This window comes from Suillus clintonianus (assembly GCF_016758775.1).
Source record: "Suillus clintonianus strain FC179 chromosome Unknown DEU56scaffold_28, whole genome shotgun sequence".
Lineage (NCBI taxonomy): Eukaryota > Fungi > Basidiomycota > Agaricomycetes > Boletales > Suillaceae > Suillus > Suillus clintonianus.
Window position 1 is genome coordinate 391523 of NW_024539252.1, and position 13663 is coordinate 405185.

The window sequence follows — 13663 nt, forward strand, 5'->3', positions numbered from 1 at the left end:
CACGAAATGCTTATGGATCGACAAAATCAGTCACTTTGTGTCAGATCTGAAGACAACACGTACTGAGTACCTTCAAATGTAAATGTTAAATGTCGGAGGACGAAATCGAGCGCCAGACGGCCTCTAGGCTACTCCGCGTCCAGCCCTTGTCTGATGGTGCCAATATATAGTGTGGGAGAGTAGAGGGCTGCCTTCTAACATGTGTTGTAGCCATGAACAGAGACCAAGGCTGCAAAGGGATAACGAGTCCGGCTCAATCAACAATCGCGCACCGTCTTTCCTCGCAACAGTCGAATGCTAGAAATAAACAACACCAAGAACTCGAACAATAAAATCAATAAAGGTCCTAAAACTGTAAAACATACATCTTGTCGTTATCGGCATCTGCAACATCTTCCGCCCAACACGGAACCTGTACACATACACCCAGGCTAGCCAAGCTCAACCCCGCCAACTTTAACTGCAATCTTGATCGGAAAAGGAGATATCCCTGTCGCGTTCGTGATAAGAGGAACTGCCGTGCGCCCGCGCTCCGACGAGGTATGTGTGAGCATCACGTTCAAAGCCTTCAAAAGCGTCGACGCAAGATTTGCATTGAATTCCTGCCGGTCTGTAATCGCGAAAATATTACATTATACCGTGACAAAATTGCGAAGCGGAGGAGTGCTCACCTCTGTCTGACTTGGGTTGTCGCATCTCAGCATTCACAATCCTATCATACATCATCTCAGTCTCCCAGAATCACCACTTTGAAGAACTCGGAAACACACCATTGTTCCCATGGTACTTCCTCCTCCCCGACATACACCTGAAACCAAGACTTCTTTGCCTTTTTCTCCGAAAATGTGACTATCATCTGAATGCGAGTGAACAAGGATCGTCATATCATATTATGAACAGCATATCACAAACATAAAACAACTCACTTGACCACGCTTATTCGCCCCACTCTCGATGCCCTTCCAAAAGATATCCACTTTCTCCGTCACGAGCTGTTCCATCTCAGGGTCCGAAACACCCGGCTGTAACGACGATGACGATGACGAGTGGCTTGGGTGCTTATGTCTATAAAGCTCACCATCGTCACATCAAGCACCTCGAACGTCTGCGGCTTCACAGTGCCAAACAGCCTATGGAAAAGTATCGAGTGAAGAATTGCTGTGAGAACCTCTTTGGCGCTATGTCTGTCGAGGATCTAGTATCACAGCACCAAGCGCCAAGCCAGCCGCATCAGAATCAGAGTCAGCGGTATAATCAAAACAAAAGTACGAGGAGATACACACGACATCGATCGTCACAGTGGGGAAATTGGCGTTCATACCTGCACCTAGACGGACTGCAGAGTATACATAAACTGAGTTATGTACTTAATAGAGGAAGAAACCCATGAAACGAAGGATTCGCAGTTTGCCTGGGTCGTGGAAGCTGTCTAAAAAGGTTGTGGAGCTTGGTTTTGCGGTGATGGTAATCTTATCTTGGCTACTAGCTCAGGCTGTCATTCGATATTTGGTTACTCCATCGCGATCGTCAAGCTAGTACTAGTACTGCCATGGTACCGGTTTCACGTTCTACACATGTCAAGCCGGTCAAGGATCATGTATACATCTAGCATATTTTCCCATCAACACCCAACCTTACGACGAGAACGTATCAAGCAGACGACCGTAAAAGGTCATACGCCGTATAGGTAGCACCAAACAGAAGTCCTAAAGCACCCGGGTACAAGTACACCACGTCAACACCCGAGAATCCCACCAGCAAAGACGCACATACCAAAAAGAGGAAGTTCACCAAGTATACCACCACGTGTATTCCGCTACCGTAACCGCATCATGCATGAGCAACGTGACCTAACCGGATCGAATGGCTCAAAGAACTGGCACATACCTTGACCGGATCGCCCGTCGTGTACCCTAGCGTATACAGAACACGGGACAGCGCCCATAACCCACACGCATACCCAGCGAAAACAGGATATCTCATCGCAGTCACCAAAGTCCTAAAACCGAGTCAATGAGATCTAGAACACACATGCACAAACCCAGCAGAAACACCCACGTTACAAGGATAAGAGGCATATGCTCAAGCGTGTTTTGGTGCGCACCTAAAAGGCAGCAAAAACAAAACCCATCGTGAGCATCAACAGGACCATAGATCTAGTGAACAACGATTTACGCTGCGCGCAGTTAAAGAGTAAGGCTGCTTTAGAAGCTTCTGCTTCCGCCTTCTCGGCATACACTACATATTAACGAAAACCCCTGTTCAGCCATTCCGACATCACTTTGCAGGAGAAACGACAACGCACTCTGAGGGTACTTCACCCCGGACTTTGTTCTGTGGCCGCCTACGACTATCATAGCCTGCCAGCCAAGAACCCAAGCAGTGGATACCAGTCCAGCTGCTACATACCCGAAACTTGACAACTAGGGTAAGATACCATCTGACACCTGAGGGCAGAGAGACTTACCCGGGGGGCAAAACGATGGATGAAGACATGATGGCGGTTTGGAAAAAACTTGTGGGACAGATCAGTGCGTCGGCCTGACACTGACAGGGGGACACGCAAGCAGCCGACTTGCCGGAAAACAGCATTCCACGCGTACATGCTAAATTTAGCGCCTGCGTGATTTGATTGCAACATGCAGTTGTTGGTCACCGAACAAATTAATACAGTCAACAGACGCAGAGATACCATTAGTTATGGGTCACTACACAGCTAGGAAGATAGATAGTACAGCTTTCGATAAAGACAGGTGTGGAAAGGATTGACAGCCAGAGATAGACAGATATCGAAGAAGATTCAGGGTACGATAGGATAAGATCAAACGGGTCTAGGAGGTTGTGAACTAAGCCATCTGCGAGATTGCCTCAGATGAATGGCAGGAAGGTTTCGGGGAAGCCGTCAGTGGAGATGGGGATGGGGAATAACGAGTCACGGTGTCTGCATCCACCTCATACTCCACGGTTTTCTCGACGTTGATTTCCACCTGTGATAAAAGTCAGATGAATGCCATGATCAAGGCGTAAAGTCGGACCTTGGTTCCAATAGGGTCCATCCGCGACTGCAGCAATACAAAATGAGCTATCAGATTAACCATTCATTTACTGGTCACGCACAGAGTCACGGTTATTTGACCGGAAGCGGTATGCGAAGCCCTGGAATGCCACAGGAAGTTCTCCCGACAAACCTCTCTGGGCTCGCTCTTGCCGCAGTTGCTTCCGAGCGTTCAATCTGATTGAAGTGGACGTCGGACATGAACATATATAAACGGTTGATAGTATACGTACGTGGCCAGCAGGGAGTTTGCATACACTATAGATCAAGACGTGAATCAGTAAATATTTTCCGTTAAGATAGCTCGAGAGCAACGCACATTTACTAATGACAAAATGCAGCCCCATAAAAATGAGGTTGGTAGGCATTACAAGCCACTGTAAAGTCAGAACGGATGAAGGATACGACAAAAAACGAATGACTGTTAGGCTCACGCAAATCATAGAGATGACAGTGGCGGCGCTGGCAGAGATAGTGAGAAACCGATACTCTCGATTTGACAAAGCTTCAGGTTTACCTGGTGAGAGAATTATTCTCGAATGTATACAAGATGACGGAATTTATAACATAGTCCATACTGTTCGTGTAAGCCTTCATGTATGTGCACGGAGCGCACAACTCACCTCGAGGAAGCTTTGCGTTTAGCTTGCAGCGAGTAGCAAAGGAATACCGCAATGAGAACGTCGACGAGAGATGACAGCGCGAGACCCAGCGTGAAAACCCACTACAGGCCCCATAACGTCACATGGCACTGACACAAATCGCGACACTTACTCGGAACTCTCGCTTGAACTCTGAGAACGTCTTGAGATGGATCCTATACAAATGTTATGATGGTTGTGTAGCAATACAGAAGACGTACTTACATTTCTGCCGTTGTTACTACGGTGGCGTAGATAGATCAGCACGTTGTATCGTGGCCAAATATGCCAACCTACCGGAGGCAGAACCTAAAAACAACCTTTAATTCCTAGAGACCGGAAGAAAAGCGAGGCGACTCACATAACCGCAAAAACGCGAAGAGCAACTACGGCGAAGGGCGTTCAGCCCTCATTCGATGTTAACAAGACAAAACTTACAAGGGGGGCGGTGATGCGCCAGTCACAACGGCTCACTGCGACGGAACGTGTTATGCGGTTGATATGGCGAGCAATCGAAGAGCTTACGCTTATGTATTCGATGTGCAAAGAAGCTGCGCGAGTTTGGATCAGTCCTTAGCCACGTATCGCCAAACAGACTTACCAGTGGACGATAAACGTCAAGATTGCCTGCAAAATCATTCAGAAACTTTTGATCATGTTTGAGAATGACTGGACTCACGGTCATTGCGATTGTCATCTGAAACAAGACTAAAATAAGAGTGTGTGGGACCTTTGATAATTGCTACGCACCGCCACGGTTCTACACGATGTCGGTCAAACAGAGGACAGACAGTTATGACAAGGGAGGACGTACTCTGGTATATCATTTATTTTTGAGGTATCGCCAAAGTTCTTTATTAGATAAATCCATATCGATGCGCAAACCAGTCCAGTATGAGCACTGTCCAAGATCCTAAACACGCGATTAATACTTGTGAAGCAGGTAAACTGCAGGTACCGACCATATCACGGCAACCTGCGCAGAAGACATGGGTTCAGCGAAGCACCAACTGATGACATGACACTCACGATGACCTTCCTCCAGGCTAGATCTGTGGGGAATAACTTGTAGTAAATGAATGATTGTACGGTAACGATCCCTGAAAGTCTGGAGTGGAGGGCGAGATGGGCCCATGAGGACTAGTTGTAAAAAGGATAAAGTTCTGACTTACGCAGCGGCCAAAAAACCACCCAGAAGGATCGCGCCGTACGTTGCAGGCACGCTAACCATGTTAAACAGGAAGCAGGAAGTGTGTGTCTAAGAAGAAATAAGTTGAAAGTAGGAAGAACGAATTGGGGAGAGCGGGAGAAAAACAACAAAAGACAGGCTTAGGTTCAACACGGGCGAATAACCCGGGTTTAAGAAGGTTTAACGTGGTCATGAGGTCCAGTATTCCAAAGGTACTTGAACGGCATAACGATAGAGGGGACCTGAATGCTTACTTGTCCTTTTATGGTAATTTCCGTAACTTGCCGTCCTCTTTTGTTCCAGGCTTGCTTCAAGTTCAACGCGGGTTTTCACTGTGACCGTAATCTTGGCTGATGATCCGCTGAGAAGCCTTAAAAATAATAGGCGCTCACTAATTAACATGACGGCACACTGAAATTAATGTGGCCCGACTGTTGAGCAACTTTCTTTTCGCGACCCTTCAACCTTCGCGGATTCTCTTCTTCTAGATCTATTCACGCTCACTTCAACCGTGCATTCCCTCAAATCTCAGCACCAGAGAGCTATTAGCAGTCCGGAGGGCTACACCCACACCGCTTGTACGTTCCTTGAGCTATTCCAAAAAGAGCGCTCTTCTTTTTATGATGTTAACGTTGATTAAGGGTGGGGTACAGCCTTCTGATGTTTTTCCGATAAACTCGGTACCCGCCGCTGGGGGGTTTGAATAAACGTTCCATAAAGCATAGTAACACTAACGTTGTCTTGTAGGGAACGTTGATGCGCCCGGTTTTCAAACAACTTGTCCGAAACGCAATTTGATGCGATGTTGCGGGGTGAAAAACATAATGATGCCAAAATTTGATAACATTTGATCTACAATCGAATAGCAATTTGATTCAAAACACTACTAATCCGGCTCCGAGGACTCGTGCGTTTGAACCTGCATGTACGTATGTCGTTTCATGATCAGATAACAACATATCGCGACCCCTAGAAAAGAATCCTGGTCTGGACTCTGGTTCAAGACGGCCCATCAGAATTACAGTGTTGTAATTTATGGGCAGAACTGACAAGTTCTGCCAACCGCTTTGGCAGAAGTTCAACCCAGTGGTTGTGCCTGGCAGGCAGATCCGACGCATCAAATGGCTTGTAGAACTTGGCAGAACCCAGGGGTGGCAAAGAATTCTCCGCATAGTGCTAAAATGTACCTCCGGTCCCAGTATGTGCACGCAGAATAGAACAGTTTGACACGAACGAAAAATTAAAAAAAACTCTTGCCGCAGAGTGAGCTCGGACTACAAAGAACAATCCAATCATGAATTCATTGACGATTACAAGCGTTATGCTACCCAATACAAGGCACAACTCCGCAACTGGTATAAGGTGGTACTAAAAACTACTGACAGTGTTCGCCTCAGTCTTCGGCTGAAGGACCGAGACGAGATAACCTATCAGTATTACGAAGGGAAATAACTACTGAAAGACGCAAAAACACAGAGGAGACGTGTACATGTCGTGTGGACGGACGCATTTGCGACAGAAGATTAGACAGGAGAAAAGATTACAAAAGCTCAAGATCACAATAACAAGATCTCGCGCGAAGGAAGAGGAAGCGAGGAAAAGATACAACTAAACTGCAGTGCATGCAATGTTCGGATCATCGTTCGTGGGTGAACTTGTATCCGAAGGGATATGCGGACTTCGTTTCGCAAAGCCGTCGACTGCTTCATACTCAATGGTCTGTTCTACATTGATTTCCAGCTGAGAATAAAGTTAGTGTCGCCTCAAGTTCCCGACAAACTCTGACACATTACCTTGTTTTCAGGATCCAAGCGTCTCTGTCGCGTAGTATTAGCATACAGTTATCCTGCTGCAAGAAAGAAACTCACGTTGTACTTGGACTGATACCGGCCGGGAAAAGCAACCGGAAGCTCGTTGGAAAGGACCCCTCCACGCGAACGTTCTTCTTGAAGTTGTTTACGGGAATTCAAGCTAGAACAAATAGTCAAACTCCGTTTTCGACCAGGCCGCACTGCTCACGTTGCTAGCAAAGAGTTGGCATAGACTATTTTTGGCAAACGTCTTCAGCGACAGAAAACAGATGAACCGTAATAACCCACGTTTGCTAAGCACAAAATGGACCCCGAGGAAAACGAGGTTGTGCATGGTCACCCACTACCATAGTTCAGTATCAAACAGGAGATGGACACATCGCATCGGATGATTTCACTTACGCATATCATCGAGATAATAGTGGCCGCACTACGCACGGCAATCAATACATGAATGGACGCTCATGCACAGATCGAGAGCCACGCACCTCGTGAGCGCATTATTCTCTAATGTATACAAGATAATGGAGTTAATTATACGGTCCATACTAGTCATGTGCGTCAGCTTTCTGTCCAAGTCGCCTAATATTATGCGACTCACTTCGAATATGCACTGCGATTACTGCGCAACGTAACACACAAAACCACAGCGACGAGGACGTCCACTATACATGATAATGAGAGGCCCACAGTAAACACCCACTAGTAGGGAGAATACAAATATTACTGAATAGGCCCAGCGCACAAAAGAGGAGTACTTACTTCGACATTGTGTCTAAATGCAGTCATGGTCTTCAGCTCGATCCTAAATATCGCTTAGCTTCTTTTCTATGTAAAGCAGTGCAGCGAAGAAGAAAAAATTCACATCTCAACGGTGGAGACTAATGCACAGAGGTGTTAAACGGTGAATCTGGGTCCTCAAACTTTGGGCACTCACCAAGTGCAGCAACTTGATGACATAACTAAGTGAGCAAGAGAACACAAAAGGTTCAGGTCGACTTACCCAATCGCAAGAAAGCAAATACAACCTGCGGCACGATCAGCCATGTCATTCTGAAGATCGAAGAGTGAGGCATACAATAGGAACACTGATCCGCCAATCATTATGGGTTACTGAAGCGCACTAAGTAAGCAGCAAGATCCTGCAGTAGAGGCGAAGCTTACGCTTGTGAATTCGATGCGCAAAGAAGCTGGAATGATGTTGGCGTATAAGACATGTGCAGAGCAATAGTAGCGCACCAGTGCACAATCAAAGTAAGGAAGGCCTGATTCTGTCAGATTACAATAATACATAACCCAATATACAACTCACCGTCAACGCAACGGATATTGCTAATGGACTGCATGACCAGCGAAAGAATCAGACCTATGCATGAAACGGGTCAATGAATTGAAGAACACGGACGCAGGTATATAGTCTGTCTTGGCGTCGTCGCCGAACCACTGTATCATAAAAATCCATGATGCCGTACACACGAGTACGGTATGAATGGAGTCTAATAACCTAGACGAGATGCTATAATGAAACTTGTTGCAGGGAACAGAAAAGTGACGAAACACACCAAGTCAGAGCAACCTGTTCAGCGTGGAAATTATTATAAATCATTGATTCAACTTCACTTGACCCATAAACTCACAATCGATTTCGTGACGCGTGTATCAGCGGGGTATCGTTTGATGTAAGTAAATGTCTGTGCTGTTATGATCCCAGATAATCTGTTGGCGTGGTCGGTTTGATCCAGATTCAGAGCCCATAGACTTAGGGTCACATACACAGAAGCAATAAATCCACCGAGAAGAACAGCACCATATGTTGACGGCAGATTAACCATGCTTTGAATGGAATGAAGGAGGGGGCGGAAAAGGGTGTAGCCATAAATATAAGGAAAGGTTCATATATGAACGGTGCACCGCAACGTTGGCAACATTATGCTCAAGAAAAAAAAGGTAGCTGGACAGCGGTCGCGGTAGTTGTCGTAGTAGTATCGATCGCTCATTCATTCCTCATTTCAGGCACATTTGGAAATGACATCCTCAATCTGTGCGTAGTTAATTTCTTGCCATCAGAACTCATATATAAACATCCTGGAATTACTGTTCAGCCAGTGTATATGGCCATGCAACCCACCAGTTGATACAGATACGACAGTAACTATATGGTGACAGACTGTCGCAGACAGGAGGAGACCATGGATCATGGAATCGGGAAGTGCTCAGCGCTGGTACAAAGATGAGTGCAGGGAATACTCAGTCTGAGAATCATGGAATATTATATTATTTTGACGCAGAAGCTCCAAAAGTTTGATGGACGAGTTATGAGCTCCCCCGTGGCACCATAGTAAACGTGCGCGATGATAACCATTATTATAATTAGTACTCATATATGCATGAATATTAACCTTGACACTTTCTTCGAGGTGTACATGTGCAGCCATCCCCATAAACCTCGCGATCAACCGGTCCGAAAACTTCCGCAGAGAATCTCGAGATAAGCTTCTACCAGTTAGAAACTGGATAATTCGCAATCGCGATTTGGAGACAAGAAATATATATCACCACAAAATCACCTGTCCTTCACCGGTATACCAGTCGCCGGTCACCACCAGTTTCGCAAGTGAAACGGACAATCCACCCGCGTAGGAGATAACCGGTTTCATAGTCGAGCAATGCAAAGAAGTAGGGAAGCAAACGCCGATATGGAAAGAATGGACATCGATCTCCGATCAGAAAAAGGGTTGTTTAAGAAGAGACCTCTCCAGACCAAAGCGGAGAGCTTCACTGACTTCAGAGTCCAGACCAGCAAGAAGAAAACTGCAGGAAACAAGTAAAAATCTCTGGACTTGCTTGCCCTTGAATCTTGATGCACCGCAGCACCTGCCAATGACAATGGCCATCCCTACCGTCCGCATGAAAGTAGGACACAAATTAGCGGCAGGCCTGTCCACGGGAAATGTGTTTTTCAATAACGAATTAGTAGTATTATTATAGAAGCAATAAATATAACAGCGCAGTACAGCTTCCACTACAGCCCCAACATGTTCCGCAACAATCCATCATCATCCTCGGCGCAGGTTCTCTATCTCCTTTATTCTGCAGCGGACCTCTTCAAGGAGCTCATCGAAGCCTTCCTTCTCAACGATGTCTAAAGCAGCGCGGAGGACTAGCATCGAGTCTGGCTGCACATTTGAATTTATCTGAGAGAAAATACGTCAGAAAGGTCCGTCCCAAGACATACTGCGTCACTGACATCTATATAGACCACGTCCAACCTGTCAAGCTCTATATTGGGAAGCTTGAGATCGAGTAAGGAAGTAAATTGGACCCATCTCACCGTCCAAATAATCGGGTCGTGTCATGATCTGCTGACATCGCCACTGCAGACGTGTCAGAATCACATCAAGCATGGTTCTCAGAAAATATAATAAACAACGTACCGCTGGGATAACGGGGAGCTTCAACGGATCCCAACAGTCCCCCGCTTCCTTCTGCTTGGCTCTGTATAGCCGCACGAACTCGCGAAGCAACGTCCAGCAATGTACGCTCCATTTTTGCTACAGATACTGAGTTCAAAAATTCTGCAACCATCACGATCACCTAACACACCTGAATGACAACCTCTCCATCATTGTCGCAATCTGGTATCAGCCCTAGGCAGCTCTCGAGCCACGCTTTCTCCAAGCGCAGAAGATCCTTGGCAGCTTTCAGCATCTCTTCGGCCCTGGACACCTTGTTGAGGTAGGCTGTACGTCCTCCCACAAGGTGCACGACACTGTCTACATTTTCAGCGTCCGGCCGTCTGCACAATAGAGTGCGCTTTGCCATTGCCCAGTCCAGATCTTGGACAGAGCGCACCTAAGTATTCACAAAAGTGAGAATGAGTATATTACTACGCAGCCGCAGAACTCACTTCCATCAAAGTTGCTGATTTGCCTACAAAAGGTCAGTGATATGATTGCGAGTTATGTTACATGTGACTCACGCAACAACGTATACGGCCATACATCATCCCTAAAATGCTCATAAGATGCTGCTGCGCATAGTAAGGCAGTGCAGCTCACGTGGTGAATACAACAGTGACAATGCCTAGATAAAATTGAGACAGACTGCTGAGGTATATGACACGAGCACGCTACCTCTTATGGCCCAGCGTTCAGCGTACTGTTGAATCTGTAGAAGAACATTTTGGCCCTGTTCATTGTTATGGAAGTTCTGAATTTTGGTGATGACGAGAACGAGGGGACGGCGGCGCCCGCACCGCATAGCAACTTCATGTAGCTTATCTAGCGCTGGACTATCTTGTTAAATCCAAACTCAGCCGCATAGCTTTCTTTACCACGCACCACGTTCAATATCCATTGCGGGACCGCCTGCGAACCATAATTGCGTTAGTTATAACACTGAAAGCATCAATCGAACATTTCATACCGGATCGAGGGTCCGGTCTCTGGAACAGTCCCGCCTGCAGATCCTCGCTAAATTCATAGTTTAAAGCATTCCCTAGGCGCAAACGAAACACCTCAAGGTCGGGATGCGCCTCGAGAAATACCGACCCATTGTTGCGTGTGTTCAACATTGCGTCAAATACCATTCCAGACTTCCCCGCCCCCTGCATCGCAAATGGCACTATCAGACCATGCCAGCGCGCCAGGTATTCCACGCAAGTATCTGACCTTCGGTCCGACGAGAAGAAAGTACGAGCCTGCTGTCTCTCCCTTCACAATGGAATCGACAAAGTCTTGGCCGTGCCGCCGTGGATGTACTTCGGAGAGCTTTTTTGCCAAGGTTTGAAAGCCAGCGTGTTCCAGATCAGGTGTTAGAAGGCCAAACCGCGTTAGCTCCTGCGTGATTAATCGCACTACGGCTGTATCATCCCAAGTTTCGTCGAATGCTGCTTCAATCTTGTAAGGACGCCCCGTTAGATACGTCAGCCTGTGTAATCGATCATGTATCCTCACCTTTGAAAGGACGTTATATTTGTACCAGAACACATATAAATTCCCGCCAATAAAAACTAGAAAACGTCAATCGATCAGTGTAAGAATCGGATGAGAGTGCACTTACTGACGCCCAGCCCAATCAGGGTCTTCAGCGCAATGTCAACGACTAGCGAAGGGTCTACTTTGCTCCAAGTGTCACTTCTGCCTGGTGAGAGGAAAGAATTATTGTCTCCCTGTGGTGCATGCTGCGAGTGTGTAGAATGCAATCGGACAGCGGGCTTGCTCAGAGGAGTCTTGATGCGCCCAATATGTGATGGAGCAAGTCGTCGCGCAGAAATAATTGGGTATTGTCGCACACGGGCCAACAAACACAGCCGCTGCGTGATCACAGATCGCATAGCGAAGGAGGTATCAATCGAACTAAAAACCTTTCATCTGACGCCGATCCTGGCATCCTTATATTATCGGGCGCGATGCTGTAGACGCTGCGCAGTACAGCAGCTGCCCTGTTACTTTGACGCCGTACGGTATGCCTTCAATCGATTATGTTACATTCGCAGGCTGTAGCACGTGTTTACAGTCGAGCAAGGTTACCGCGGGCACTTCAAGGGCTCGGCGCCCGGTGGATTTTGAGCTGCGTCCCTGTGTGGTGAAGCATTCGGCATCGCCTTCGACGTAGTCACCTGTGTCCTCCTGTGTCGTTGTAACACTCGTGGAGTCGTGGCTATGTTCCGTAGCTATTTACATAAGGACAGTGTACCAGGTCCACATGAATAGAGAGTAACAACATCACCGATAAGTGCCTTTTGCTTGACCTTGAAGCGGTGATTACAGAGTCAGAGATTCCCATCGAAACACAAGAAAAGCGACGAACCATAGACATGAGTGAGATGGTGCCATTCACTTTTGAGCAGAACAACATCACTGCTAGTATATCAAAGGTTTATTAGCCACCCCACGCGAGCAACTTCCGTTCCACGTCGCAATGAACCTCTAAATGGAAGTTTGCGCTTAAGAGAGGGTTGTTTGAACAAACAACATGGCTAAGAAATCATCGGTAGGCCTATAGGGACCTGCATGACTGAGTGACTCGGATGCCTTCCGAAATCATGTGTGCGTGCGGCGTCATCTGGTAATAAATGCTGTAATGTGTTTTCGCAGTATCGCATGGGGGTGACACGAAGACTTACTTAAAGACCCGCTCCTTCGATCACCATGGTGGACTCTTGGGTACTACACACGTGTCATGCAGTCACCAGTGGGCGCGGCCAAGAGACGACATGGATAATATGAAGTCTTAACAACAAAACTGACCGCAAACAAAAAAGAGCCCCCATATCCGCGGTTAAATGACTCGAGTCTTGGGTCATGACTTGGTCATGACCGTAAATAACAGGATCCTCACAGATCCTCGTCTCATTCGTGAGGCAGTGGTTTGTTGGCACTGTTACGTGCCAGAATCTCAGAGTAGATCTATAATATTGATAGATCACCGGATCAGCAAACAGAAGCAAGCAGTCTCAGAGTCAAGAATGACCTCATGAGGATGGGATACGACTACTAACCTCACAAGTCTCCCGGACCTTGATAGACGGAAGACAATCGTTCCTTCTACTGGACCGCTCGTGGAGCCATCCTTCCACCCTTCATGAACTTCGGAGTCGATTGTATGCACAGCGCTCCGAGTCCGTCTAAATTCTCTGCGATGTCGAAGCACATACTAGATTCATGTCCGCGTCTGTCTGAACTTCCGAATGATTCAGTCAAAGGCACATGCTGCGGAATTCATGTCAGAGCGCTAACCTCTGCGGGGTTCTGAAAATGAAGCACATACTGATTATTACTGAATCCACTGATACTCAGTCGACGCCTGAGTGTCCACTGACTTGGCATGTACTCATCCAGTCCTCGTTTCTCGAAGCCAACAAGACAAAGGATGAAAGGTTACGGTAATAACTTGCCCTGCGGTCGCCTACGTAATATTGACAACGCTTTACCGCTCTGCGTCCGTCGTGACGGCTAAACGTCTT

The 13663-nt window shown here is 46.9% G+C and overlaps 5 protein-coding genes across 5 annotated transcripts; all 5 read right to left on the reverse strand.

Annotated features, from left to right (window-relative positions):
• Window positions 1-431: 431 nt before the first annotated feature.
• DEU56DRAFT_871040 (autophagy-related protein) lies at window positions 432-1319 on the reverse strand (the record flags this gene model as incomplete). Its single annotated transcript, XM_041355676.1, has 6 exons — window positions 432-610; window positions 672-712; window positions 771-856; window positions 927-1022; window positions 1079-1195; window positions 1284-1319. 6 exons carry the CDS (start codon window positions 1317-1319, stop codon window positions 432-434), a joined length of 555 nt encoding a protein of 184 aa, XP_041209453.1.
• Window positions 1298-2574, reverse strand: DEU56DRAFT_297126 (uncharacterized protein). The gene is made up of 7 exons (XM_041345538.1): window positions 2468-2574; window positions 2306-2415; window positions 2176-2238; window positions 2059-2104; window positions 1888-1999; window positions 1774-1816; window positions 1298-1706 (listed from the first exon to the last, which is right to left on the reverse strand). The coding sequence occupies exons 1-7, from the start codon at window positions 2494-2496 to the stop codon at window positions 1651-1653; spliced, it is 459 nt and encodes a 152-aa protein (XP_041209454.1). The 5' UTR covers window positions 2497-2574; the 3' UTR covers window positions 1298-1650.
• A 33-nt stretch (window positions 2575-2607) lies between these two features.
• On the reverse strand, window positions 2608-5134 carry DEU56DRAFT_799192 (uncharacterized protein). The gene is made up of 21 exons (XM_041353024.1): window positions 4869-5134; window positions 4726-4804; window positions 4659-4672; window positions 4511-4609; window positions 4447-4456; window positions 4376-4393; window positions 4298-4323; window positions 4222-4247; window positions 4135-4169; window positions 4058-4082; window positions 3994-4005; window positions 3922-3937; window positions 3830-3872; window positions 3679-3779; window positions 3573-3632; window positions 3490-3517; window positions 3375-3432; window positions 3289-3313; window positions 3118-3232; window positions 3036-3062; window positions 2608-2987 (listed from the first exon to the last, which is right to left on the reverse strand). The coding sequence occupies exons 1-21, from the start codon at window positions 4925-4927 to the stop codon at window positions 2847-2849; spliced, it is 1017 nt and encodes a 338-aa protein (XP_041209455.1). The 5' UTR covers window positions 4928-5134; the 3' UTR covers window positions 2608-2846.
• Window positions 5135-6120: 986 nt separating this feature from the next.
• DEU56DRAFT_799199 (uncharacterized protein) lies at window positions 6121-8737 on the reverse strand. Its single transcript, XM_041353025.1, has 21 exons — window positions 8714-8737; window positions 8470-8647; window positions 8334-8412; window positions 8259-8272; window positions 8102-8200; window positions 8009-8036; window positions 7936-7961; window positions 7861-7886; window positions 7775-7809; window positions 7700-7724; window positions 7667-7670; window positions 7562-7585; window positions 7459-7501; window positions 7298-7398; window positions 7185-7244; window positions 7099-7126; window positions 6985-7039; window positions 6905-6929; window positions 6754-6856; window positions 6679-6702; window positions 6121-6625 (listed from the first exon to the last, which is right to left on the reverse strand). Exons 2-21 carry the CDS (start codon window positions 8526-8528, stop codon window positions 6494-6496), a joined length of 990 nt encoding a protein of 329 aa, XP_041209456.1. The 5' UTR covers window positions 8529-8647; window positions 8714-8737; the 3' UTR covers window positions 6121-6493.
• A 1015-nt stretch (window positions 8738-9752) lies between these two features.
• On the reverse strand, window positions 9753-12031 carry DEU56DRAFT_735288 (uncharacterized protein; the record flags this gene model as incomplete). The annotated part of the gene is made up of 12 exons (XM_041348443.1): window positions 9753-9890; window positions 9944-9975; window positions 10028-10070; window positions 10131-10247; window positions 10300-10548; window positions 10665-10712; window positions 10801-10982; window positions 11037-11063; window positions 11122-11302; window positions 11367-11594; window positions 11652-11707; window positions 11758-12031. The coding sequence occupies 12 exons, from the start codon at window positions 12029-12031 to the stop codon at window positions 9753-9755; spliced, it is 1575 nt and encodes a 524-aa protein (XP_041209457.1).
• Window positions 12032-13663: the final 1632 nt, after the last annotated feature.

Excerpts from the sequence above, each read along its gene's own strand:
- DEU56DRAFT_297126 (XM_041345538.1), bottom strand. The coding sequence starts at position 2,496 with ATGTCTTCATCCATCGTTTTGCCCCCCGG. Across the intron at positions 2,239-2,305 it reads CGGGGTGAAGTACCCTCAGA|TGTATGCCGAGAAGGCGGAA; the intron begins GTGCGTTGTCGT and ends GTTAATATGTAG. Across the intron at positions 2,105-2,175 it reads ACTCTTTAACTGCGCGCAGC|GTGCGCACCAAAACACGCTT; the intron begins GTAAATCGTTGT and ends GCTGCCTTTTAG.
- DEU56DRAFT_799192 (XM_041353024.1), bottom strand. The coding sequence starts at position 4,927 with ATGGTTAGCGTGCCTGCAACGTACGGCGCGATCCTTCTGGGTGGTTTT. Across the intron at positions 4,170-4,221 it reads TGCACATCGAATACATAAGC|TGAGCCGTTGTGACTGGCGC; the intron begins GTAAGCTCTTCG and ends GTTCCGTCGCAG. Across the intron at positions 2,988-3,035 it reads TGGACCCTATTGGAACCAAG|GTGGAAATCAACGTCGAGAA; the intron begins GTCCGACTTTAC and ends CTTTTATCACAG.
- DEU56DRAFT_799199 (XM_041353025.1), bottom strand. The coding sequence starts at position 8,528 with ATGGTTAATCTGCCGTCAACATATGGTGCTGTTCTTCTCGGTGGATTT. Across the intron at positions 7,887-7,935 it reads CTTACTTTGATTGTGCACTG|CTTCTTTGCGCATCGAATTC; the intron begins GTGCGCTACTAT and ends ACATCATTCCAG. Across the intron at positions 6,703-6,753 it reads GGTATCAGTCCAAGTACAAC|AGACGCTTGGATCCTGAAAA; the intron begins GTGAGTTTCTTT and ends ACTACGCGACAG.